At 43.7% G+C, this 27966-nt stretch overlaps 1 protein-coding gene across 4 annotated transcripts; it reads right to left on the bottom strand.

Moving 5' to 3' along the window:
• Nucleotides 1-64: 64 nt before the first annotated feature.
• Nucleotides 65-27966, bottom strand: SLC34A1 (solute carrier family 34 member 1). 4 transcript variants are annotated; one of them, XM_072989908.2, is made up of 13 exons: nucleotides 23654-24164; nucleotides 23230-23379; nucleotides 21356-21529; nucleotides 10078-10206; nucleotides 7597-7740; nucleotides 7357-7468; nucleotides 6672-6867; nucleotides 4952-5047; nucleotides 3892-3994; nucleotides 3577-3744; nucleotides 3261-3377; nucleotides 2529-2653; nucleotides 65-2055 (listed from the first exon to the last, which is right to left on the bottom strand). In XM_072989908.2, exons 3-13 carry the CDS (start codon nucleotides 21474-21476, stop codon nucleotides 1498-1500), a joined length of 1869 nt encoding a protein of 622 aa, XP_072846009.2. In that variant the 5' UTR covers nucleotides 21477-21529; nucleotides 23230-23379; nucleotides 23654-24164; the 3' UTR covers nucleotides 65-1497. The 4 variants fall into 4 exon arrangements, with proteins under 4 accessions (XP_072846009.2, XP_072846008.2, XP_020646060.3 ...); XM_072989907.2 differs by lacking the exons at nucleotides 23230-23379; nucleotides 23654-24164 and adding an exon at nucleotides 27712-27966; XM_020790401.3 differs by lacking the exon at nucleotides 23230-23379.

Genomic DNA, 27966 nt, shown 5'->3' with positions numbered 1-27966 from the left:
CAAATGCTCCTGACTCAAAGGCCCACAGCCATTATGCGGCGAGGACACTTACAAACAGCTCTAATTCTTCAGTGAAAATATGTTTATTAAGTGAAGTGCAAAATAATTAGAAGCATCTTAAGCAACAACTAACAAACATTCCCACTACTGCCATAAAGTGTATATTTTTTTAAAGACAGGACAGGACAAGCTTCAGAGAAGGGGGGGGGGGAAGCATTTTGATGTTCCTATGAATTGACAGTCCCCAGCAGAGAACCTGCCAATGTGTCAGGTTCATCCCTTCTGAAAGAGTATTTTCTTAAGTGTTCCAATTCTCTTGAATAATAAAGGAGCTCCTGGGTTCCAAAAATACACAGGAATAAAACACTTCTGTTTTATGGGCAGACATTTTAATTAGCCTCCACTGGCTGCTAGCTATAGATTGGCATTGGAACACTCTGCTCTACTCTGGTTGAGCTGGTAAGGGAACAAAAATAACCCCATGCCCCATTTTATGAATAATGGAAGCCACATTTTCCCCCACAGTCTGGATTCTCATTTGAACCACTAAACTTCCGTTTGCAGTCTGTCTGAAAAAGAAGCACTCCTGCCTTCTCCTATCCCAGTCCTGTGCTAGTGAATCTTTCTTCAGTATCAGCAAAGACACAGCAAGGGATTGTTTAATTTTTATTTTAGTAAATTGTGAATTGGCTCATTGAAGACCCGAGTGGTGAACTACTAAGCTTGCTGGGCCACTCTTGTCCGCTTGAAGCTTCATAGGTAAGAGGTTGTTAACAAAATACCACAGAATGGGTCTTCCAGACGTTGTTAGTCCCCTGTCTCCCATCAGCCCCAAGCAGCATGGCTCATGGCTGGGGATGATGGGAACTGCAGTCCAACCACATTAGAAGGCAATAGTGTCAATCCTACCATATTGTTAGGATAAAAGAGTGGCAAGTTCTTTCTGGACAGCATTGCTTAGTTATGCTTCATGTTGCCAATATGTCATATACAGTATTCTGTAAAATACCACTCAGGAGAAGTTATTCCTGTGAGAGCACTCGGGAGAATCCCAAGTACAGTTATAGAAATAACTTCCCTGCCACCTCAGTACAAAGCACTGGGAGCTCAAATATTACTCAGTGATTGCTCAGGGCACATATGCCATCACTGTGCATGAAGACACTCATTTCGACAGGTCTTTAGCTCCCCTGCATTGATGCACATCATGCACAAGAATAAACTCAGTGTCACACACAGTTATAGACGCACTTCCCGTGCTGGTTTGCAGTCTTCTGGAGCCACTGTGCACAGAGGCATATGAGCGCACAATAGCTGGGACAGAGAGGCACCCACAGCAGTGCTACAGTTGTGGGTCATGCACAGCAGCCACTAGCTGCAAGCTGGCACAGTAGCAGATGTACCTTCTTGCCCTCAGAGGTCAACTTCATCATTCCTTTTATGCTAAGAAAGCTCCATCTTTAGGCAACAAGGGAAATTGGGTTTCCCCCACATACATTACAGGCGAGTAGCACCCTGCATTGGCAGTGACTTCAGACAAGGTGGAGACATCCTCGGTGGCAGAGATAATTCCTCCAAGAAGTTGAGAGAAGGATTGTGCAGGCCTGTCCTGGCTTTCAGCTGAGGAGACAGGTCGCAGTCTTCATCTTGGCCGCCTAATCGGCAGTTAGCACAACACCACATCACCCTGACGATCAGTCTGTCTATGGGGCGCAGGGAATGCATCCAATGTGGCAGGAAGTCCCAGTTCCGAAGCCACTGGGGCAGCCGGCTAGGGCTTCGCAACTGCATGAACTTGACCAAGACCACACAAGCCAGGAAGCTCAAGAAGGGGGCTCCTATGCCCACCAGCACCCGCCATCCTGCCATGGAGAGTCCAAAAACCAGAGATGGCAACAACAGGAAGCAGACGAGCAGATAGAAGACTGCAAACCAGCGATATTTAGCAGTCTGCTCCCCTAGTGCTCTGGCCATCGCGATAGGGAGGCGGGTGCAAGGCAGAGGATACCACAACAGGATGCCGGAGATGTTGAAGAAGAAATGGCAGAGTGCAATCTGAGGAGGGAAGGCAGAAACAGAGGAACCATCAGTGACGCAATTTTGGGAAGGAGTGATTCACTCGGCTGAAGAGTGTCAGTTGGGTGAGGGCATTTGCTGGACTACAACTCTCATCAACCCCAAGTCAGCATAGCCAACGGTGACAAACTGTAGGATTTCCAGTCCAGCAAGATCTGGAGGGCCAACGGCTCCAGACTGCTGAATAGGGAATGTAGAAGTATATCATGTGTGTGTGCATACACAGGGCCCTTTCCCCCTTGTTTCTTTTCTTGCGTCTCTCTCTCTCTCTCTCTCTCTCCCACTTGTACTTCTTACTGAAGTAGCCTGGACTTCCTGGTATTGAGGCATTTGACCAAGCATGTTTTGTGGTGTAAATTAAAGGTACGCATCTTTAGCTGAGGAGCGTTGCTTTTGTAAATGAATCCCAACTCACCTGAATAGGGAGAGAGAGAGAGAGTTGTTGGCCTTACCTGGAAAGCAGGGGCCAGTTTCTCTCCTGGACTGGCCAGGGCTGCTAGGATAGCAGTGGTTGTGGTTCCAAGGTTTGAGCCAAGAGTGAGTGGATAAGCACGTTCTAGGCTAATTGCCCCAAGGCCTGCCACACAAAGAAGAAGAGATCGTAGTCAAGAAAGCATCTTCCTTTCTGACAACACCATGGTCAACCCTCAGACCCGCACATGAGTGGGAAGCTGCCTGGAGGTGAGCGCCTTCAACTTGTTCTGGATTTATGAAATCCTCACCTGGCATGCTGCTGGGAGTTCTAGTCCAAACATAATTTTTCCAATCACTGCAGTAACCAAAGTTTCTTTCAGCTGCAGTGATTTGTATCATCTTCTATCCCTGGACGTCTAGGGACAGCTGTGTTTCCTATCATGGTGCCATCAACATTCACGTGTTGATCAAGGATTAGGGGTACACTGTGATCTTTCATTCTAAATGCTTGTACTTCATAGGTATCCTGGATTGGCTACTACAACCAAGAATCGCAGGATCATCGTTCCAATTCATATCACGCTGGCTGTGAGAGGTATAACTTATAGGACTCTTTCTCAGGCCTGACAGCTTGGCATTTCCTCCTGGGGCAGATACAGACTATGACTCTGGTTGCTTTTGCTTCCTTTCATACACGTATACCCACACAGAATAGCCTCCTGCCCCAGGGCATCTGCTTCCCTAAAGAAGGGGGATAACTGCTGACTCACCAATGAGTGGGGTGATTGCAGATGTGAAGACGGAGCTGCTCTGTACCACAAAGGTCATTCCTGCACCAACAAGCATGGCGAAGTAACCTGTGACCCAGCCAAATGGCGATGGCAGATCTGCCGAAAGCAGCACAAAGGTCAGAAAGAACAAGGAGGCCAGGCTGACTTCTCCACTCGGATTTCGCCACAGGAACCTAGTTGGGGCCCCTGAGGAGGTCTGAAGTTCAGAGGTTCCACTAGAATCCAGGGCTTTTTCAGTCAAAAAATCACCTCCACCAATGCCATCAGGGGCAAGTATCTGTCTTAGTTTGCCTACCTGTGTTGATGACCTTCTGGATAGACCTGGCCACCTGGCCTTTGAGCACAGAGCTGAGTAGCTTGACTAGCATGATAAGGCAGGTACACAGCACAGTCAATGAGCTGGCCAGCAACACAAGGCCCACAGCCAGGTCTGGCAGGTAAGTGTCTACAAACAGGTGATTGCCTGAATAAAAGAATAGAAGTCAATGTGAAGTGCGGAGAGGGTCCGGGTACCAACCCTTTATCTGATGCTTCCTTCACTGCCTTCACAATAGGAGTGGCCCATTTCTAGCTGCTGTGTCTTGCAGAGTTTTGCTGCCTAAATTCTTACATTTTTGTTGCATGGCACTGCTGAGGTTCCCAGATGCTCCTAGGTGGCACTGGGCAGGGGAGCTGCAATTCAGGAATCTACCTCTAGTCCCTGTGGAAGAAATCTGAAAAGAGAAAGGAGGAGACTGAAAAATCAAGCCATGTTCTCTTTAGGTGCTAAATTGACTTCACAGTAGTATGGAAAATAATGCTCAATGTGGAGATGGTTTTTCACCCTCTTTTCTAGATGAAAAAGAGTTACATCCTCATGCAACATATTGTAAACGATGGGATTTATTTCCACCCAATGCAGTGATGGCTAACTATTTATAATGGCTTTAAAGGGGTCTGACCATGTTTATACATGATACAGCTCAACACCTACCAGTCATAATCGCCACATGATATCTCCTACGTTAAAAGCAGACATGCCTCTCAATGCCTGCTGTTGGTGAACAACAGCACGACCGAGCTCTCATCCTCATGTTTTGCTGGAAATATCTTCCATGTTAAAAAAAATTCTGATAATATTGTGAGTTTTTTAATGTTACAATTTTCTTTTCATTCTCATGACATTATCTTAATTGAATGTTGTTAATCTGCCCGGATTTATTTTTATCTAAAGGGTAGGAAATGTATGACTATAATAAGTCATTATCATCATCTTAGAACTGCAGAGCTGGAAAGGACCTTATGGATGATTGAGTCCAGCTCCTATCAAGAAGCCAAGTGGGGAATTGATCTCCCAACCTTTGGCTCCTCAGCCAGATGCCTAAACCACTGAACTATCCAGCAGTTCTCTATCACTTTCACTCATTCTGATCCGTTAAAAGCCGGCTGATGCCACATGAAGCAACACTGACATTGTTGAGAATTCTGTCTAGTTGTCTGTGGAAAACTCAGTGTACACCCACCCCCCTTTGCACCCTTGGCTGTCTAGATCTGTAAACACTTTCCGTTTTCGAAAATGTCAGAACAAAGATGGTCCGGGCACTGTTGTGTATCCCTCACCAGCATATTCTTCCCCACAGTGTTTCCATCTTCCCTCTGCCCTACGCTCTCTCCAATGATAAAACACTCACCTGCTCAGGTGGTGCCTCACACCACACCTGGATCAGACTCCTGTTGTGCAAGCTCTCGTTGCCTGTGGCAATGCCTGTGATCACAGACTTATCCAGCTGTAGGAAACAAGGAAAACCCTATCAGCGATGGGAGAGAGGGATCCCAAAGACTTTTCACAAGGAGTGGAGAACAAGCAGAACCCTGGCCTAGAAAATCCTAGACCAGCATGGTTCAATCTTGCTCTGAAACTAAAGGATGAGACTAGAGGGTAAGAGTTCAACTGTAGCCTCATCTGGATCCATCCTAATCTCTCACACCAAAAAGGAGCTCTCGCGAAATGAGGGTGTTCTGAAGGTGGCATCCTCTGTGAAGGAAAAAAGTAGTAACATGTTGGTGTATCCAGGAAAGCAGTTCAGTCTCCCAACCTTAGCACCCTACTGCTTGTTTGCTATTTGTGGGGACTAAACTTTGAATCTGGAGGCAAAAGTTCTCGAATAGTTGACCAGTACTACTCATAGAATCTTCCCTAATAACTCCCTTTTCCTTAGAATGTTCAGGGTCTTGTTTGGCTCCTGCTCTGAGCTTCTTATTGGCTGGAAGCTCTCTGTATCATTTTTTTAACTCTGTTGACTGGTCTGTAATCTTCTATTCATGACCTGAAAGAAATAAAGCAGGACGTTCCCACCCTCAGCCCTTGGCATCTCCATTTCTTTCCCTGCTTTTCTTTACTGCGTGCTGAGCATTACCTCTTCACCAGTAGCCAAAACACTCTCTTTGGCCCCAAGTTTATTGAAAGTAGGAGATTCCATTCACTCCAAATGATGGTCAGCTTTCAGAGTTAGGGCCTGTCCACACTGGCATATAGATATGATATATGATTTGCTGAGGGCATGGTTTGGATTGGGGGGAAGACCTCGTTCGAAAGTGTTTCTGCTTAGAACAATCCATCCTTCCCCTTTGCTGTCGTGCACCTTTCTGGCCCAGTGGTAGGGCATGCCTTCTTTTTGGCATGCTCATTAGCCAAGAGATAGCTTCCAGCAGCTGCAGATTCTGAGGGAGAGTTTGAGAGAGAGAATGAGGGAAGAGAAGCAAGGAGGAGGAAGGAAAAAAAATTGAAAGGCATTGACAGAGGGAGGGGAGCGGTCTGTCCAGACTTGCTGTTTTTTGTTTGGGGTGGACTGAAATACCAAGAGTCTGTTGAGGTGGATGGAGAGGAGTGATGTGCCATTTGGTGAGCTCCTTCCCTCTGAACAGCAAATTACTCATTGTAGTCTAATCAGCTGTCAATAAAGTGCTTTCCGCTTGTCTGAGGAGGGTCAGGGGAAGTGAGTTTTTTTTTTAAAAAAAAAACTTGCCCCTCTCTCCCTCTGTCAGTGCTGTTCTATTTTCTCCTCCCCAGAAGCTCAATAGACCCTTTGCAGCCTGATCCAGACCACACTCAAAACAGCCAGTCTGGGCAGGCCATTCATGGCTTGACTAAAAGAAGCCACAGCCTTTAGTTTGCAAGACCTGAGCAAGGCAGTTAACGATTGGACATGTGAAGTTCGTTCATTCATAAAGTCATCACAAGTTGGAAGCAATACGATGGAACCAAACTACAAAGTGCTGTGCAGATAACATTGGCCAGCTAGAGAGGACTATAAGGTGGAATGTTCAAGGAGTCAAGCATAGGGAGGAACTTAATTTTCTACCCACAACAAAGACAAAATTAACCACGGCTGATTGTCTCGTTACACATACCTGGATGATGAGAGTAGTGAAGGGTTCTGTGATTACTTTCAGGAGCTCAGGAGCATCCCGTCCAGGATGGAAGTTGAGAGTTGCGACTGCAGCCTTGGTGAGGTGAAATAAATAGCCACTGGACACCTCAAGAGGCAGCAAAACAAGCACTGACAGCCAGTTGAAGCAGTCATGAATGGTGGCCCCTGCAAAGGCCCTGCCAAAGAGTAGAGGAACCATTTTGGGCATGAGACATAGCCGCTAGAGTGCAGGATCAGTAAATGGAAGAGAGATCCTCAACTGGGCAATCATCCTTTTTACTAGCTATCATATCAATTACCATACAACTTCTTTCTGCTTTGCTCTCCCACCCCCAAATGTGCCCCTCTGCTTTGCCTGCCCCATCACTCCAAGGTGCCAGTCACTCCCCTTTTGAAGTGAGCTTGTTCTTCACTATCGCAATTAATTCTAGTAGGGCTCAGCAGCCTCCACCACTTGCTGACATCATCCTAGAGTTTCTGAGTGCTGACATTAACCCTCATTAACCTGGTCTTCATCTGTCTCTGTTGGCAGCCTGCTGTTCTCTCTGACAGAGTTCACAGATGCCGGCCACTTCGGTCCAGTTTCTTTCCACCCTCCCACCCACCTATCCCAGCTCCTGTTCTGGCTGTCGGGCCCCTGTTCTAGGCCCAGCGGAAGCACTCACCTCTTAAAGTCATTCCTGTCACTGGCATGCATGAGTGCCACAATGGTGTTGGTGACTGAGGTGCCGATGTTGGAACCCATGATGATGGGAATGGCTGAAGCGACCTCCAGCACTAGGAAGTTATAGGGAAGACATGCTTGCTTACTATGTAGCTATCACTAGATAGGCATTATTTTATGATAAGTGGCTTGCACGTTTGGTTATTCAGTAAGCAATTACATTAATGACAACATGACTTACACCCCGAGGAGACCATGCTGACAATGATGGAGCTGGAAGTGCTGGAACTCTGGACCAGAACAGTGACAAGGATTCCCACCACAAGTCCTGCGACTGGATTGGAGAGGACTGCATTGTCCTTGAAAATGTCCCCTGCGACTTTACCTTGAAGAGGAACAGAGTTTATCAAAAGATCTGAGCAAAGGGACATCTGCTGAGCCTCCCTCTCCCGCCATTGATCCAAGGAAGTCCTACAGCTCACAGTTCAAGGGCAGCTCCACTGGCTGCCGATCTGTTTCCAGGAACAATTCAAAGTGCTGGTTTTAACCTATAAAGCCCTAAACAACTTGAGTCCAAGGTATCTCGTGGACCTCATCTTGCTTTATGAGACCTGCCTGTGTGCTGAGATCATAAGGGCAGAGCTTTCCCACCACCTTCACAGGTGCCTTTGGTGGGGACACAAGAGAGTGGGCCCGTTGCTGCTAACAGACTCTGGAACTCCCTCCCACAGGAGGCTAGACTGGCCCCATCTTTACTGTCCTTCCATAAGTGGGCAAAGACTTTTCTCTTCAGGCAAAACTTTCCCTGAGTAAACAGCTGCCAAGTGGGGTTTTAAAAATGGATTGTTTATTGCATTGAATATATTTTGGTGTTCCTTGTGGGGTTTTTTTTGTATTGTACAGTATTCATTGATCATTTTTAATATATAATCATTGCGACAAAATTAAATACTGTCTTTCAATTGTTGTAAGCTGCCATGGGTCCTTTTTAAAGGACAAAGATGGGTTAAAATATTTTAAATAAAAATAAATAAGTAACATGCATTCCTTTATTTGTCTCATCAGTCAAGCAGTTCAGTTATTAAGGCTTTAAAAGGTGTCTTTCCTTGGAGAACTGCTGCCAGGAGACAAAAGATTGTTGGGGGGGGGGGGGAACTACTGGTAGTTCTCTGGAAGGAACTGCCATAGATCTGCAAAGATTTCTGCCTCCGCCTCTCCGTCACCCCCACGTTTAACAACAGCAAAACCCAAGTGGTTTTCTTCACTTCTAAATTAGGTGAGTAAAATGAACAAAGTGATAACTAGGAGTGGATTTTTTGAGTGAAAGCAATGCAGTCTCAGTTCTGATGTCCAGAACCAACGTTTGGCCTCAGGAATCTCAAAGGCACCCAGTTCTACTCAGGATATGACGGCCCTGGGCTGCTATTTAACACCCACACTAGTTGGCAGAGCTTGATCGGAACCACCTCAATAATTTGACACATAGAAGCAGTTGGCTCTGGAAGCCACAGTGTACCTTGCACCCATCTGCCTTCTGCTTTAGTATTCTCCACTACTCCATGAACAGTGTGGAAGAAAATTTCAGACACTAGACCAGTTGCATATTTTACTTTAGATTTTAGACCCACATTGCAGGAAGTGGGTCTATGGATCATCAAGTTGAGCCACTGTGAATGAGGCACAGTGGGGAATTGAACTCCCAACCTTTAAATGAGAAGAAACATTGTCCTAGCCTTGATGCAGCAACATGTTTGGGCCTCTTATAACTTTGAAGTTCTCATAAAACATAGAGTAGATCTTGAAGGTCTGAAGCCAGTTTGCCTCTTGCATATGTGACATTGAGCTAGACCCAGTGGTTCCTAAATTTTCTGATGCCACAATCCCTTTTTGATTTTTGAAAAACTGTTGTGTCTTCGCATTTTACCTTTACCCACCATCCAACCCCCCTTTTTTAAAAAATGAAGTCATAATTTAAAAATGAAAACAAGTGCAAAACCAAAATGATTTTAAAGTAATGTGGTATGAAACAGCAACATTAAACAATTGCTTACGCTGATTAAAACATGATTGTCATTACGAAAATCTTGTAATCACCTGTGCGTCAATTTGGGAACCAATAAGCTCATATATGGACTGAATAATACAGCTTAGAAAAATGGGAAGAGCCAGGGAGTGTAGCCAAGTTCCTTGGATATAAAGGCTGAGTTGGTCATTGGTACCTAGCAGAACAAATTGTTTCCTCCTTGTGACATGTAATGGATCCTATTCTTGGATTGGATAAACAGCCTCTGTTTCTTTTTTGACTGTTTCACCCATCAATGGAGTCTGTGGCATGACAGGATGCAGCACACCTGAACTACCTACAAAAGACTTTTTGTTTTCCTTGCACTTCTTACAGACAAAATGGCTTTGTCTGGCAAAGAGAGGCTGAAGGATTATCGATTCCCCATCTGGGAAAGCACATCTGGAGGAAAGAGACCTGAAGCGATAGTATATAGTGGAAGCCAGCACTCCTGCTGTTGGCCCTGGGCTCTTGTTGAACAGCTTGGAGGCAGCAGACCCCACAATGGTACATAGACAGGTGGGAGGTGGGAGGAGAAAGAATGAAAGTTGTTCCATGAAGAATTTTTTAAAAAATAATTAGATAGATTGTATTCAGATGTGTTCACTTCCAAAAGAATAGGAAACAGACAGAGAGGCAAGCTGACATGATGACCCTTACCTCCTGCCAGCTGGAAGGCAGAGCTCAGCACATCGAGGGAACACACAAACAGGTACAAGAAGCCGAGCATGAGGGGCACCTTGAGGAGAGCAGTGAGGACAGATCTGGCCCTTGCACATCTACCAAGGGCTGCCAAGGAACAACACACATGAAACAGCCCTGTTAGTCTTTTTGTTTTCCTTTTTGTAATACATTTAATACAATCATGCATTATTAAGCGATCTCAGCCGGTTCAGCTTGCCACCCCAGACCACTGACATGCTCTGTGTACGCTCTTCTTTAATTCTGCTTTTCCTCACACTGAAGTTTCCATTGACAACAGGGAAGTTTAGTGCCCCCATGGAAGCCAAAAGGCAGATGCCTCTGTGACAGAAATACTATATAGGCAAAGTCAAGCAGGGGAAAAAACATGGTTTAGTTAAGATCAAGGACACAAAATGGCTTCTAGCTCAGCTTGAGCCCCAACAGGCCTTTCTTTGGGTAAGAGGGTGGTGGCAAAGAGGCATCCTTCCACCAGGTTGGAGAGCCACGTTGGGGGAAAAAGCCCACTCCCTCTCCACTCAAGCACAGGTTGCTCAGGAACAGTAAAGACCCTGCCAATCATCATTCTAGAAATGCTGAGCACCTCAGGGCAGAGCAATGGACAGAATTGGGAGCAGGAGTTCTTCAGCAACCCCCCCCCCCACAAGCCAGCATGGGTAAATGAGAAGGAAGCAGCAGAAGTGTGTTCTGACACAAGACAAGCACCTGAACTCAGACCTGAGGGCAGTAGGAGAGAGGTTAGTGTAGCTTTGAGTCCCCCTGCACAGTTCTTGACTCAGCTGCTTGTATTAGGAGAGACCTTCACTATGGGATGTGTTCTGTCATAATATTTATTACAGTAGAACCTCAGTATCCACGGGATCAGTATCCATGATTTCAATTATCCACAGTCTGAAAATATTAAAATATTTAAAGAAAAAATCCAGAAAAAAAACTATTTTTGTATGTATTGTAGTACTAAACCTGGCCACTGAAAATATTAAAATATTTAAAGAAAAAAATCCAGAAAAAAACTATTTTTGTATGTATTGTGGTACTAAACCTGGCCACTGAAAATATTAAAATATTTAAAGAAAAAAATCCAGAAAAAAACTATTTTTGTATGTATTGTAGTACTAAAACTGGCCACTAGAGAGAGCCAGACACCATGCTATGAATATTTGTAAATGAAAAATACATAGCGTTGGTTGTTGTGGATTTTCCAGGCTGTTTGGCCATGTTCTTAAAGTTTTTCTTCCTAACGTTTCGCCTGTCTCTGTGGCCGGCATCTTCAGAGGACAGGAAGAACTCTATGCTCTGTTCGGTGCTCAGTTCTGACTCCTGTTCTCTGAAGATGCTGGCCACAAAGACTGGCGAAATGTTAGGAAGAAAAACCTTAAGAACATGGCCAAACAGCCCAGAAACCCCACAACAACCATTGGATCATGGCCATGAAAGCCCTCAAGAATACATCAATACATAGCATTGTCTCTGGTAATGCATGTGAATTTTTTTTTCTTTTGCCATGCTATATATATAGTTCACTATTGTCCACAGTTTTTAGTATTCATGGGGGCTTGGAACCAATCTACATCAGATATGGGGGTCCTACTGTACTTAGAAACAGATTGTATATATTTATTGCTGTTACATAATCTTGATGTTTGAATTCTTATAAGTGGGCAATCATTGATGATTCATGACAAAGTTTCATTTAGTGCTTTAAAAATGCACTGGATCCTCTTCAGGCATTTTGATTATTGTTTTCAAATGCTTGCCGCCTTTATCTCAGATTTCATGTTGGAGCAATGATTGGGTGACAGTGGTAATCCCAGCAGGCTTCTTGTTGTTGTTGTTGTTGTTGTTGTTGTTGTTGTTGTTGTTGTTGTTGTTGTTGTTGTTGTTGATGATGATGATGATTATGATGATGATGATGATGATGATGATGATGATGATGTTTTGTTAATCTACAAGATGGCCCTGTCACACCTACCTTGTGCGGTCCAATCTCATGCCTATTCATTTACTCTGGGGCTGCAGCTTCACACCCAGAAAGAAACTGGGGGGACTGCGAAGTGTCTTTCATTGCTCCACATGACACAAACCTCACCACAGTTTAAAATGGCACCCAATGCACATCAGTTTAAACCTCAGGTGGGCTCCCTCTGCAGTCACCTGGGCTTGTTTGGTGTGTGGCTGGACAGCAATGACTAGGAGTGTGGCAGCAGCAGTCGTGTCAGTGTATTTGATGGCTGGGGAGGCTGCTTGTCAGTGGGTGGCTGGGGATGCAACGGCAGCAGTGGTGATTGTGACAGTGCCAGCACCTTTGATGGGCACAGAAACATCCTGCCACCATCACTGCTGCCAAGATGCTCCTCAGCTGCCACTGCCATCCAGCTGTGAGAAATGCACACTTTAAAATAGCCTGTCTTTCAAGTGGTTTCACTGCAGTTTGCAGATAACCTGCAGTAAAAAGCTCAGCTGTGGGTTACCTGCAAATGTGTACTTTCTGCCATGGTCAAAGTACATATAATTAGAAGAAGAAATCCCTGAAGTGCTGAAAGCTTCTGATTGTCAGAGCAGGAGTTCTTCCTACTTCCTGTAGTATGCAAATCAGTTTGCTTTTTGTTGTGATTGATTGGTCTTCTGGGGGGGAAAAGACCTTGGTTCCACGAAGGTCTTCTGGAATCATGCCTCTGAAACATTAACGGGATCTCAGCTAGAATGACATGTCATCTGTAATGTATCATTTGGCCATCAAATGTTTCCTCTAAATTGAAAAGGACCCATTCCCAAGAAAAATGTGCGAAAGATTGCTGTCCTGAAAGAAGAACAATCATGGTTGAAAGGCTGAGTCACTGCATACACTAAGTGCCACATCCGGTCAAAATGACCCACATGTTTTATGATTGGAAACAAAAGTTCCAGTGTATCCACAATTAGCATAATGACTGTGCTAGCTCTTGCAGGAGCCATGAGCCAGCATCTGTCCAGACCTAAAGTAACCACATGGGAATATTTCCTTCATCTTGCTTGCATTAGGAGGATCTTTTCTCTGTTATTTTTGTTCTTGGACAAAAACAGCTCAGATTTCTCTCATCGTGATACAATCAAGAGGACAAGTCTCTTTCCTGCCTTAGATGCCACAAGGTTGTCTTCTTCACTCTGAGAGGCAGGCATAGCAGGAAGCCCTTCCTCTCCTTCGGGAGCCAGCCGGGGCCCTTCTGTCAGAAGCACAAGCCACAGCCATGCCAGGAACGTTTTTAATCCCTGCCACTACATCCCACAACTGAGGCAATGGCTGCTGTCAGTTTTGCTACGCATGAACAGAGTGGCTTCCTCTTCCCAGCCTCATCTACTGTCCGTCAGGGAATTGTGGCTGGAACGGACACCTAGATGCATCGCCTAACACTTTACTGTTTTGCCTTTTCTCTTCCCTTCACTTTATGTTGTTGGGTATCACGAGCAAGTGAATGCAATTCTGCTCATGCCCTGCTTGTGTGCTTCCCATAAACAGCTTGCTGGCCACTGTCTGAACAGAAAGCTGAACTATCTAGCCCTTCTGCCTGAGCCACCACAGAAGCACAGAATAATTAAGCTGGAAGGGGCCTCTAAGGCCACGAAACCAACCCCCTGCTTCATGCAGGAATTCAAGGTAAAGCATATCTGTCAGGTGGTTGTCTAACTTTCTCTTGAACGCCTCTCAGGAGGTTGAAGACCTCTCCACCTCCTGAGATAATTGGTTCCACTGTCAAACTTCTCTAATAATTAGGACGTTTTTCCTGATATTCAGCCGAAATCTGGCTTCCTGCACCTTGAGTACTGCATAACTCTATTTATGTTCTTATACCTTAAATATACATTATTTGAGGGAACCTTTTTTTGCCAGTGTGTGTATGGATACATTATAAAAAACAGTTCGGTCCACCCCTTGCCGCTGGATTGCTTGTGGGAGAATCTGTCCTGCAGAGTTGCCAAATGACCAGAAAAAAATTGGCCCAGCTTGTGTTTGCAGTTTTGATAGCAACCTGATGTGAAGAAGTCAACATTTAAAGCTTTTCAAAACATGTAAATAGTTATTAGTATTTGCTGCTACTGGTAGACAATTAAACGCACAAGAGCAGAAGGTAGCAAATGGCAATCCTGTGGAAAGTAAGATGATTGGTGGACTCTTTACTGACACTGTTACTAAGCAACAATATCAAAATTGTGAGGGTACTCACAACAAATGAAAGTGAGAAAGCAGAAATTTTATACACACAGTCCAAGCATAACCTATATACTGGAAAATTCAATGAACAAAATTAAATGATCTCTCTCTCTCTCTCTCTCTCTCTCTCTCTCTTTCTCTCTCGGTTGAAAGATTGCTTCCAATGTAATTTGTTGGAAGTAGCACTAAAATGGAGGTGGTCTCCAAAGACTGCTTCACATATTCAGACCATCTTATACTATTTGAGTATAAGCCTCCAGTTTAGAAAACTTTTTGTTTACTACAAATCCCAGTCCCTATGGGCACTGTAGCTGTAGGATTTTAGAAGCTGTCCAAAAATCTATTTTTTTTTTCAAACTCTAAGTCAATCTCACTTAGCAAAAAATCCTGCTAAATCTTTAACTGTTAATTAAAGATTCCCCAACCCCGTTCATTTTTTGCTTCCTAAGGAACTTGGGTGTGGATTACTGATGCATAATTTGTCAAAAGCCTTACAAACAGATCTATGTCATGGCCCTGATATCAGTTTCTATTCCAGTGATAGTGGGAGATTAATTATTGATTTCTCATTAGGATTTTTTTTTCAAATTTCCAAAGAGGAAATAACATTACTTTACTATTTTCAGGAGGAAAAAGAAAGGAAATGGATATCAGTAGTTTAAGCCTCCTACTCAATGATCCATAAGGTTCCTTTCCAGCAGTTCTAATATTATATATTATAAAACACCTATTCAGCACCTCAGAAACAGAAATTGATATTGGGGCATTTAAGGGAAGCTATGTGGGAGCAATTAGTAGACTATTATTACTAATTGCCTCATTAGGAAGTTGTATCACATACTGAGCCTGCAAAGAGGAAGCATGTAATTAAAAGTAACACATGGCACTCGGCCAGTCCATTGTAGGCAGGATCTTGTTGTACCTGTGTTTTGTTACAACAAAAAACACCATGTAGCAGGCCCGAAAAAGCAGACTACTTTGAAATTCAACCACCTAGTTATGCCATTGTCTGAATATTCGTAAAAAGTGGGTGAAAGAAAGAGGGCCATTTCCGGGGAAAGAACCAGCGAAGAAGCCATAAAAGTTGGGAATCTTCCGTATAGAAGTAATACAGGTGTATTGGTCAGACAGGTGTGCCTTCACTACTGGGGGGGGGGGGGGAGAGAAGCATCTAGTAAGAGATGGCACATGAGATTTGGAAGAGCTAGTCACAGTAAACTATGCCGGGCTAAAATGGGCAAACTTTCTGACGAGGCATAAGGCAGCACTCTATCTTCTTGTGGTCCTGCAGGCAGTGAAGACCACAAATGAAAGAATATGGAGGATCATATGGCTGTAGTTTGCTAGGATACTCTTTTCAGCCTCTGGCATTCCTTTTTTTGACAATGCTGGCTGAGGATTTCTGAGAATTTTGTTCCAAAAAATAGTTACATTTCCTGGCTCTGCCAAAGATGTAAATCACCCTGTCACTCTAGATTAGATTAGATTGGGCATTCTTCAGTCTTGAGATACTATGGTGACGTGCTCTGAATAGAGGGCTTGGAACAGTGTCTAGTGTGGCTGAGAAGGTCCGTTCGGGATTGATAATCCCTTCCACACTGAAGACAAATACAATCTTGTCCCCTGTCCAGCTCCCTGATTTTGCTGGTTTCGGGACTGCCTCTTTGCCTCGGCCTGCTGGACAAGGGTCTCTTCAAATTGGGAGAGGCCATGCTGCACCACCTGCCTCCGTTTCCCATCTGCTGAGGTCCATTCCTAAATCCTTCAGATCCCACTTGCAGATGTCCTTATATCACAGCTGTGGTCTCCCTCTGGAGCGATTTCCCTGCACTAATTCTCCATACAGGAGATATTTTGTAATCTGACCGTCAGCCATTCTCACGACATGCCTGAGCCAATGTAGACGTCACTGTTTCAGTAATGTATACATGCTAAAAATTCCAGCTCGATCTAGGACTATTCTATTTGGGACTTTGTCCTGCCAGGTGATACCAAATATGTGTCGGAGACAATGCATATGGAACATGTTCAGCTTCCTCTCCTGCCGTGCACAAAGGGTCCAGGACTGTGTCACTGTAACAAGCTACTCTTTAGATAGGATATGGTTCTTTTTTTAAAAGCCCCTCCGGTTTATGAATGTGGGATATTGTGCTTCTGTATTGAGAATTCAAAACTCCAGCAAATGGCCCGGTATCACTGCACAATATCATGCCCACATTGCCAGCAGGAAAAAGGATGCCAAGTTTTACATATCAAAGGGCAACCTGAATGTTGACATCACTAATGGCAGCAGTCAAGAAGATCTATACAGGATACCCTCTTGTGCTCACTACTGTTCACAATGAAACACTAAAGCAAGGGAAAGTCCCAGAAGCTGGTTCATTTTTTCATCAATTAACCACTTCATACAAATACAAAAAAAAAAAAAAATGTCAGGGCTGTTTTCTGACATGTGTGAATGGCAGTCCGCACAAGAGGACATCCTGTAGACTGTATTGACAGCTGCCATTGGAGTTGCCAACCTTCAAGCTGCCTTTTGTTATGTAAAGCCTGGAATCTGTCTTCCTGCTGGCAATGTGGGTACGATATTGTGCAGCAGGATTGCGCCATTTCCTGGCTTTTTGGACAGGGGATACAAAAGCATAATACCCCATATCCATAAACCAGAGGGGTTTTTTTGTAGTCTGTTGTGAAGAACTGAATTTCCTGGCATTTTAAAATTGAAGTTTACATATACATACACTACACACACATTCCAACAGAAACTTCCCTCATGTGGAATTAGCCAGTGTTAGAGGATTCCAGAAGCAGATCACATGATCTGTATGTTGGTGGAAGAGGACAGAACCAAAAACAGCTGGGATGTAATTGTATGGCAAAATGTTCTGGACTCAATGAAATGATGAAGCAAAAGTATGAGTGCAACAGATATGCCACTCTGCAAAATGCAGACTAGAAAGGTGTGTTCCTGTTTCCAAACCATTTCCTAGGTGTAGGCTGGCTAACTGAAGAAGAAAAGCTGTGTCAGACTAAAAGCCCTATGAACATGTTTTGTACATATTTTCCGAAAGCTATCTCCTTGCCTTTTGAATAAAAAAAAGAACAGTGGGTTGAGAATTAGCAAAGATTGTCAATGAAATGAAGATCAAAATCATCCATATTATGTGAAAGAAAGATAAGGTCAAAAATCAATGAAATTGAAATGTGGTGTTGAAAGAGACATTTAAAGATATCACAGCTAGCCAGAAAGGCTCATAAGTGGGTGCTCAATCAAGTCATGCCTGAACTCTCACTAGAGCAAAGATTAGTAAACTGAGGCTATCCTACCATGCATATATAAACAGAACACAGGACAGACCAAAAGAGAGAGAGAGAGAGAGAGAGAGAGAAGAGAGACACTTTTGCTGGGAAAAGTGGAGAAGCAGTAGAAAGAAAGGAAGACCTAACATGAGTCAAATTGTCTCAATAAAAGAAGCCACAGCTTTTAGTTTGCAGGACCTGATTAGAACTTACTGGAAAAGACAATATTGCTAGGGGGAGCGGCAGGAGGGAGAAAAAGCAACCTTACATGAGATGGTAGGGGTCTGCAAGATCTCAACAGAGCTGTTGATGAGATGATATTTTGGAGGTCATTAACTCATATAGTCACCACATATCAGAAGTGAGGTGATGGTACATAATATCTTTGGAAGGGTGTTTTTAATTGCCAAAAATGTATTTTTTTTAAAAATACCTTTTAAAATGTTGTTACAGTCAGACATAAAATACCTTTGTAAGCTTAAATCCCTCTTTGACCAGGAAGAAAATTCAGTTGGGTCCTGATTCAGATTGCCCTAGATCTGGGGCTGATTTTCCCTTTGAAGATGGGTGGCAAGAGCCTGGTTTCAGAAATCCTGAGAAAATGTTTACTGAAAGCACTGAGGGCTGGGACAAACACAACTGCTCTGTGCTTCTGTAATGCAAAAGTACTCTGTATATGCCTTATAAATTTGTATGCTAATTCTCTGGAAATACACTCCATTACTTTATTACTTTATTACTTTATTACTTTATTACTTTATTACTTTATTACTTTATTTATTACTTTATTACTTTATTTATTTATTTATTTATTTACTTTATCTTACAGTATATGTAACCTATCTAGACACAGTCTACTCTGGGCAGCTCACAACAAAGAATATAAAAACAATTATCATATAAGATAGTTATACCATTATTTACAGAGATTAACAATCTTTCAAGATGGAAATCATAAGATATTATGTGGTGACTGGAGGGAAGCCCTGTCTGAATAGCCAGGTCTTAAGTTGGCTTTTGAAGCTGCCCAGAGAATTTTTTTTTAACTCTTTAAAGCAGTGGTTCCCAACCTTGGGTCCTCAGATGTAGATAGATTACAACTCCCAGAAATCCTGGGTACTGCAGCTTCTGAGAGTTTTAGTCCAAGAACATCTGGAGACCCAAGGTTTGGAATCACCACTTTAAAGAAAACCTGTCTTTTTCTGTGACTTCTTGTTGCCCTACAGTAGCGATGGCGAACCTATGGCACACATGTCACGGCTGGCACACAGAGCCCTCTCTGCGAGTACGTGAGCCATAAGTTGCCAGATTGCTACTCCCCCCCCCTCACAGCCAAATCTGAGGAGGTGGCTGCAGTCATGGTGCTGGCGCTTCAACAGGCGGCGGGCCAGGATCTGGAGCAGCTGGCACTAGGGGTGGATCCAGAGTGGGGTCTCAAGGCACCTCTATGCCAAGGATTCCCCCTTCCACCGCCACTTTCGGTTCCACCAACACCACTTCCAGTTCTGCGGCCACCACCTGTCACCCACTGTTTTTTTCCCCCCAGTTTGGGCACTCAGGCTTAAAAAGGTTTGCCATCACTGCCCTACAGCCTTCCACCACCCACACAGCTGCAACAATGTATCTCCTTTGCAAAGCTTGAACTGGTAAGTCTGCTCCACACATGCTCTGTTTATAACAAAGTCATTGTTTTTCCCTTTTTAAAGGCTTTTTTTGAGGATCAATATTTCAGCCTCTGCAGCCTGGATTCTTTCCAAATAAAATAAGTGAGTGGGGCCAATCATATTGTCCTTTTCAATTTATAAGCTATTTTAAATCTGGGGATGTTTACTCCTATTTCTCCATGGAGTGGGTTAAGACAGTTTTACTTTAAAAAAACAATAACTTGAAAATCCTTTGTCCAAACCTTCCCAATCTGGGCACAGATCAAGAGAAGACTGTCTGCTATGCCAATACCAAATGTGGTGATGATATGAAGCATAGTTTCAAAGTTATAATTTTCTGTTTGGGCTGTCCCCGTTTTTAAAATTGCCTTGTAAAATGTTGATTTGCTCTGTTGAGTAATAACATGCCTGCAGTGCCATGCAGCTGTACATTGTATGTGTATGTGCATGTCTGTGCATGTGTGCACTCATGCATGCATTGCTGTCAATGCTTGAAAAACCTTGGAACCCCTTCTCTCCGGCATAGAGGAAGCAGTTTACCACAGCAATAATCGGAACAGTATTTTTAATTCATGGGGCAAAAAAAAATGCTCTCTTAAAATCTGAAGGGCTCCATGTCTTCCGTTGTTTGATTCATGCCATGAGCAAAGGGGAGGTGGAGGCAAGATGTCTAATCAAAGGAAACAGCACCTTGCTTGTCCCACTCCTGCTCAAAAGCAGCTTCTCAGCACTCCTACTTGACATTCCTAGGTCCCTTTTCACAGACCTCTTCAACATCAGTGGGCCGGGCAACAAGAATCTTCCCACTGGCAGCTGGGCAATTATTCATGCTTGCAAGCTGAGTTTACTAATGTTGTACATCTCCAGTAAAAAGAATGCCTTTCAGTACTTGTTGCAAGGTATTTAAAGTCCAATTATTAACAAAATGTCAAGGCATCTTAGTAATAAAGCCCTGCTTGTGTATGTCTTTATGATTATACACATTAGATTTGTATAGGAGAAAAGCATGCAACTTTCTAAAGCATTCTTCAAAGTCACAGAATGGCATAGATATGGGAGCAAGCAGGGAGGAATTAGTGGTTCTCATATTGATATAAAAGGCAGCATTCAACAGGAGCTCATGATATTTTTGCAGCAGTCATAAGCATATTCTGCACAACAGTCTCAATACCTAACAAGCTCTCTAGCTGTTGCAAGGAGAGGTTTCCCCCTCCCCAAGCTAAAACATAACCTAGAGCTCACATAACACCACACCATAGAAATGCTTTCTTAAGGGAAGAAGTCTGAATCCCATCTGACAAAAGAGTTTCAACACAATTAGACTACAGTTATTGAATAAAAGATGTTTACATTGTTCGAAAAGGCCCCGTATCACAAGGAAAATAAACGGACCCTTTTTGTACAGACAATCACTATCCTCTTTGGAATTTGAGCAGGATTTGCAATTCTTCAATTGTGTTGCCTTTTCATTGAAAAAGAAGGTGGAAACTGTGAGTTTCACATGCCTGGTTTCATATTCCAGTATCCTTAAGTCCCAAGAATTTACTGTTCTGTAGGTACCACTGGGGAAAAGGGTGTGTGTGAAAGTAACCATGTTAAATCTCTTACAGGAAGAGGTAGAGGTGACATTTAATACTAGACTGGGCTCTCTGTACAGAAGGAGGAACTTAAGGTAGGTTTTCTTATAGACTGCCTCCACCCAGATGAACCTTTCCATTCTTTGAAATCCTCAGCATCAGAAGCTCTGCTGTCTGGACTCCCTTCATGAAATTTATACTAGGCACCAGGAACCAGACCTTCTCAGTGGTGGCACCCATTGTGGACAACATTCTCCAGGAAGATCCACTATGCTTCTCCTTGACTTCTGTTGTTGTTTTTTGTGCTATGATTTGTTTTATTTGATTTTTTTTTCTATGTGAAGTTTTTTTGGGTAGGTGATTTTTCTCTTGTAAACCACCTTGAAAAAAGATGTTTTTTAGAAGCAGGTATTTAAAAGAAACTTAAAATAAATGAGATAACAAAGAAAGAAATGGTGCAATTTCTCGTGTACAGCAGTATTGCTCAGTGCTTAAGTTTTCTTTACCTGATTTTTGCTCTTCATCCAAGCCTGGGTGGAAGTTCTGCCAAGGCAAGGAAGGATGAGGGTCCAGTTCATACTTCCCCATGCTTTCAATCAGTCTCTGAGGGGGGTCTGGACGATTCATAGTACAGACAGTGGGGAACAGGTAAGCTTTAGGGCCAGGGATCCTCTGCAGAGCTATGAAGAAAGATGCACTGGTTATCCACCCTTCTCCCTTTGGGCTTCAGAGTTCCCCTCTGTAAGTCAAGTGGTTGGCAGAAAAACTAGTAGCAACCCACGAATTTATCCCTGGCCCTAGTCAACAAATGTGGCAGAAGCAGAAAGAAATCTCCACCCTACCATCCAACAAAAGGCAAGTATTTCTTGCAGCAGGCTATCTTAGGGCTTATCTACGTTTACATTTGCCCCATAATAAGCTCTGTTCTAAATGGGTTCGATTTAAAATCACACATCTATGGTATTTTTAAAAATTAAGGTTCCCAACCTCCTTCTCCTAGGCCAAAACTACACACACATGGAAAACCAGGTGGAATTCACAGCGGCTCCAACTCCGGTTTCAGCATAATCTGCAAGCCCTACTGCAATTTAAAAATGGCACCCAATCCACACTTTTTAAAAAAAACATGATAGAGCTTGTGTCTAGTTTTTACGGGACACAGAGGAAGGGTTCGAAGAACCGATGAATGCTCTGGATCATCATCCCCCTGCCATTTGGAATTCTTGATTGGTCCTGGCAGAAGATTCTGGTCACTAACGATGGCACAACTAGGGCTAAGTAATTCCAAAACAGAAGATGAAAGCAGGGAGCTTGGCACTGGGTTGCTTTGGTCTTTGAAAACAACGACAGTGAAGATACCCTAGGAGAGCAGCTTCTGCCCTGAGACCCCTGCACTGTCAGGAGCTGGGAAGCTTCCTAGCACTGGCTGGTTGGTGGTGTCCCCTTTTTAACATGAGTAATAATGTTAAAACAGGAGCTGTGTTATAAGTGGGTTCATGGCTGTTTGCAGCTAACCTACAGTGAATCTCTTTGCTGTGCAGTATTGCAAACGTTTGATTCTGGCCCTAAGAAAATCTGGTGCCCAAAGCCAGCTCCCTAGCATCGTATTTTTCTGCTTCCCACCGTAGTTCTGCCTCTGTTGCTGCTGCTGTGCTTGCACACACTGTGATTTCTGCCTGGTGTTTTCTGCTCCAGAATTGTAGGAGAGCAGAGTGAAGAGAGGGGTGCACAGAAGAGAGCAGAAGCACCATGGCAGGTAGACTACCAGGAATAAAGCAGAAGCTCCCAATGTCTGTTGTTCGGGGCTAGGAGGAAATCTCAGAGCCCTCGTTCTGCAGAAGATAAAGGAAGGCCCAGCTTTCCCAAGATAAGCATCTGGGTTATGCTGAGTATCTACCGAGCTTGGGCAGCAGGAATAACACGGTACCTGCAAGATATTTCCCCCCCCCCCATAGGTCCACACACTGGACTGGGCTCTGTCTTCCAGAAGAGAGCATTGTTGCCTGACAAACAAAGAGGCATAGAGTCACAGGGCTGGCACCCAACTCTTGGTTGCGAGGAGCCGTGGCTCTCAGTCAAATATTGCTGGCAATTGTCATTGCAGGCAGGGAGTTACATGGCACTTCCTTTGCAGGCATACTACAAGGAAGCTATACCTCACCAGCGCAGTGGACTCTCACAGAGAAAAGCCAAAGTCTTGATATGGCAACTATCATAACGGTCATAGAGTTTGTCCTGGTATTGCTATAATTGGTGAAGCCCCGTCAAGACCAGCCCTGCCATTAGGCAGAGCGAGGCAGCCACCTCAGGCGGCAAAACTGGAGTGACATGAAATCAGGGAATTATTAGTTAGATCACTGCTAGTTGCATTTTTACTTACTGGAATGGAGAGAAGTCCTTACGGGATTTTCTTTCCCAGTTACCAAGATGACATGGCTGGCTTTGGAGACAGACTATGTATTGCTTTGCTGCTTTGCTTCAGGCCACCACAGAACCTTTTGGGCCAGCTCCAAATACTGCACAGCACATCCTGCATACGGTAACAGAAGTAGATAATGTCCCTGCACTGCACGGCCTTAGCTAGCACTGCCAATGGTAAGGGATGATGGGAACTGCCTGCAGCCCTACCCACATTTCTTAGCCCCTTTTATCCTGTTTTCATCTTAGAAAAGCCTGCTTTCAGCCCTCGGCTCTCTGCCTGCTGAAGGAGGCAGCCCATTTTGGTTGCTGCTGTTGCTGTTCTAGGCCTTAGGTTTAGACCCCCTCACCCTACCCTGGCTTCTTGTCACTACTTGTTTTCTTACCTGCTGCAGGTGAGCCATTCAGGGCAATATCTCAAGGTCACATCCACATGTTCTTTGCAGGCAAACGGTCAAGAAATGGTACACAATATGTCCTTTATACACAAGATAGGAGCAAAGTCTAAAGAGGCTTATGATGCCCCTCACATCTACTCCACGCCACCTTCTTCCCTACAAATTCCTCTAGTTAATTGCTAACTTCTACAGCACTTTGTTCTTACAGAGTTTTGAATTTCTGGTAAAATTCCTTCTTGTTACGCAGTAGAAGTACCGAAACTCACAAAGGAGAGTAGTTACAGGTTCCCCAGAGTCCGCCCCTTTCTCATTAGCTAGCACTTAAAGTCTGAGACATTAATAGGAGAAAAAAAAAGAAAATATTTCTTTACTTAGAGTTATGAACAGATCAACCATAAACACTGATTTCCAGCAGACTAAAGAGAGGGAAAGAGAAGCAGTCAGCAGCTAGAGGCAGGACTCTCTTTGAATTCAGAGGGGGGAGGAAATTACTGGTTATTGCTGGATAGTTTGACAATCACCCCAGCTCAGAAAAATCCCTCCCAGTCACAGGCAGTATATGAGGCTGTAAAACTCCAAGACACATGTCATTGTGTATCAGATCCAGCATTCAGGTGCTTCTCTCAGTTCTTGGCAGGAGGGCTTAACACCTTTTTCCATGATACAGTTTATGCACCTGATTCTGTTTGGTTGCATCATCTGGTTTTATCTTGATACTTGCAGCAGATTTTTAGTTTTGGATCTCTAGAATTACTTTTGACCCCTTCATGGATTGCTGCCTTGTTGTGGTGAAGGGGCTTGAGTAATTCAAAGAAGCTATGGGCTACGCTGTGCAGGGACAGCCAAGACGGATACGTCATAGCGGAAAGTTCTGACTAAATCCACCTGGAGCAGGAACTGGCAAGCCACCAGTATCTTTGCCAAGAAAACTCCATGGACAGAAATAAAAGGCTAAAAGATATGACACTAGAATGGGACCCTCAGGTCGGAAGGCGTCCAACATGCTACTGAGGAAGAGCGGAGGACAAGGACAAGTAGCTCCAGAGCTAATGAAGTGGTTGGGCCAAAGCTGAAAGGACACTCAGCTGCAGACACACCTGGAAGTCAAAGGAAAGTCCAATGCTGCAAAGAAAAATACTGCACAGGAACCTGGAATGTAAGATCTATGAACCTTGGTAACCTTGATATGGTCAAATAGGAGATGGCAAGAATAAACATCAACATCCTGGGCATCAGTGAACTAATATGGACAGGAATGGGAGAATTCAACTCAGATGATTATCATATCTACTATTGTGGGCAAGAATCCCATAGAAGGAATGGAGTAGCCCTTATAGTCAACAAAAGAGTGAGAAAAGCTGTACTGGGATACAATCTCAAAAATGATAGAATGATTTTAATACGAATCCAAGGCAGACCTTTCAACATTAGTCATCCATGTTTATGCACCAACCACCAATGCTGAGGAGACAGAAATTGACTAATTCTATGAAGACCTACAACACCTTCTAGAACGGACACCAAAGAAAGATGTTTTTGTCATTATAGGGGATTGGAATGCTAAAGTAGGGAGTCAAGAGATAAAAGGAACAACAGGTAAGTTTGGCCTTGGAGTTCAAAACGAAGCAGGGCAAAGGCTAATAGAGTTTTGTCAAGAGAACAAGCTGGTCATCACAAACACTCTTTTCCAGCAACACAAGAGGCGACTCTACACATGGAAATCACCAGATGGGCAATACCGAAATCAGATTGATTATATTCTCTGAAGCCAAAGATGGAGAAGCTCTATACAGTCAGCAAAAACAAGACCTGGAGCTGATTGTGGCTCTGATCATCAGCTTCTTATAGCAAAACTCAAGCTTAAACTGAAGAAAGTAGGAAAAACCACTGGGCCACTCAGGTATAATCTAAACTAAATCCCTTATGAATACACACTGGAAGTGAAGAACAGATTTAAGGAACTAGATTTGGTGAACAGAGTGCCTGAAGAACTATGGATGGAGTCTTGTAACATTATACAGGAGGCAGCAACAAAAACCCTCCCAAAGTAAAGGAAATGCAAGAATGCAAAGTGGCTCTCCAACAAGGCCTTACAAATAGCAGAGAAGAAAAGGGAAGCAAAATGCAAGAGAGATAAAGAAAGTTACATAAAATTGAATGCAGACTTCGAAAGAATAGCAAGGAGAGACAAGAGGGCTTTCTTGAATGAATAGTGCAAAGAAATAGAGGAAAACAATAGAAAAACCAGAGATCTGTTCAAGAAAATTGGAGATATGAAAGGAACATTTTGTGCAATGATGGACTTGATAAAGGACAAAAATGGTAGGGACCTCACAGAAGCAGAAGACATCAAGAAGAGGTGGCAAGAATACACAGAGGAATTATACCAGAAAGATCTGGATGTCCCAGACAACCCAGATAGTGTGGTTGCTGACCTTGAGCCAAACATCCTGGAGAGTAAAGTCAGTGGGCCTTAGAAAGCATGGCTAACAACAAGGCCGGTGGAGGTGATGGCATTCCAGATGAGCTATTTAAAATCTTAAAAGATGATGCTGTTAAGGTGCTGTTAAGGTGCCAGCAAGTTTGAAAAGTACAGCAGTGGCCAGAAGAATGGAAAAGATCAGTCTGCATCCCAATTCCAAATAAAGGCAGTGCCAAAGAATGCTCCAACTGCCGTAAAATTGCACTCATTTCACATGCTAGGAAGGTTATGCTCAAAAACCTACAAGGTAGGCTTCAGCAGTGTGTGGACCAAGAACTCCCAGAAGTACAAGCTGGATTTTGAAGGGGCAGAGAAACTAGAGACCAGATTGCTAACATGTGCTGGATCATGGAGAAAGCCAGAAAGTTCCAGAAAAACAACTGCTTCTGCTTCATTGACTATGCAAACGCCTTTGACTGTGTGTTCCATAGCAAACTATGGCAAGTTCTTAAAGAAATGGGAGTAGTGATATATGGAGGTGAGAGCTGGACCATAAAGAAGGCTGACTGCCGAAGAATTTATGCTTTTGAATTGTGGTGCTGGAGGAGACTCTTGAGAGTCCCCTGGACTGCAAGGAGAACAAACTTATTCATTTTGAAGGAAAGCAACCCTGAGTGCTCACTGGAAGGACAGATCCTGAAGCTGAGGCTCCAATACTTTGGGCATCTCATCAGAAGAGAAGACTTCCTGGAAAAGACCCTGATGTTGGAAAAGTGTGAGGACAAGAGGAGAAGGAAACAACAAAGGACGAGATGGTTGGACAGTGTCATCGAAGCGGCCAACATGAATTTGACCAAACTCCAGGAGGCAGTGGAAGACAGGAGGGCCTGGTGTGCTCTGGTCCAGGGGGTCACAAAGAGTCGGACATGACTTAATGAGTAAATAACAACAACAATTACTTTTGAATCTCTGTGTGCAAAGCAACAATGCGACAGCTCCACGCTGCTGCCATCTTCTCTCTGAGCTTCCACTGTCTTGATCTGTTCATGTTCATCTTCAGACTCGATTTATTGGCACCATTAGATTTAACTGCTTGAAAATACATATCACAATCTTTCACTACTGTACACTGTCCATTTTCAAAATCTACCTTTATCATCCAAAGCTGATGCGCTTAACATGTTGCATTGTAATTCAGGAACAAACAGCATGTCACTGACAGTATTCTATATTCCATTCTCACTTATTCTGTCAGGCAATTCACATTGCAAAATGCCCAACCCTTTCCTTTCAATTTTCATGGAATCACCACTGAATATTTCCACTAGATCTTTTATCTAGATTGAGAAATAAATCCTTTTAATATGTACAATAATACAATAATAATGAAATGGGAAATGACTTAATAACTATTGCATTTTAACAATATCTATTAACTTAGAGAAGTCCCACTGGAGTTAGCCATTCTTTTACCCCACACCTCTATGTCTATAGAACACAATAATGTACTGAGATGTGCTTCCTCCACTGGGTAAGGAGAAAAGTAAAAATTAAAAAGAGCAAAACAGGATTAGTTATAAGCTTTCCCCAGGCTAACACCCTGCAGAGGTGCTGGGCTACATACAGTATGTCATTGTCCCCAGCCAGTTTGGCCAATGACAGCGCTGGAGAGGGATGTAGGGCTGGTAGTTCATCACAACTGTAGGGTGCCTGTTGGAGAGAAGCCTGTCCTACATATTAGGGCTTCTAACGGGGTCTGCTTCTCTGTTCATCTGTTCTCTGTGTCTTGCCCTGATGTCCCACCAGGTTGCATTCACTCCCGTCTTCTTCCATATGCTGTTGCTTCTGGCTTCAGAGATAAACCTGGTCCTTCAGTCCT

Source organism: Pogona vitticeps, chromosome 2 (assembly GCF_051106095.1).
Source record: "Pogona vitticeps strain Pit_001003342236 chromosome 2, PviZW2.1, whole genome shotgun sequence".
In the NCBI taxonomy this organism is placed as follows: domain Eukaryota; kingdom Metazoa; phylum Chordata; class Lepidosauria; order Squamata; family Agamidae; genus Pogona; species Pogona vitticeps.
This window is presented reverse-complemented; position numbering and strand designations above follow the sequence as displayed.

Coding starts and splice junctions, on each gene's coding strand:
- SLC34A1 (XM_072989907.2), bottom strand. CDS start 27,781: ATGAACTACCAGCCCTACATCCCTCTCCAGCGCTGTCATTGGCCAAAC. Junction 21,530..27,711: donor GCTGGGGACAATGACATACT/GTATGTAGCCCA, acceptor CTTTCTTCATAG/CTCTGCAGAGGATCCCTGGC. Junction 6,868..7,356: donor GACAGGAATGACTTTAAGAG/GTGAGTGCTTCC, acceptor ACTCTTTGGCAG/GGCCTTTGCAGGGGCCACCA.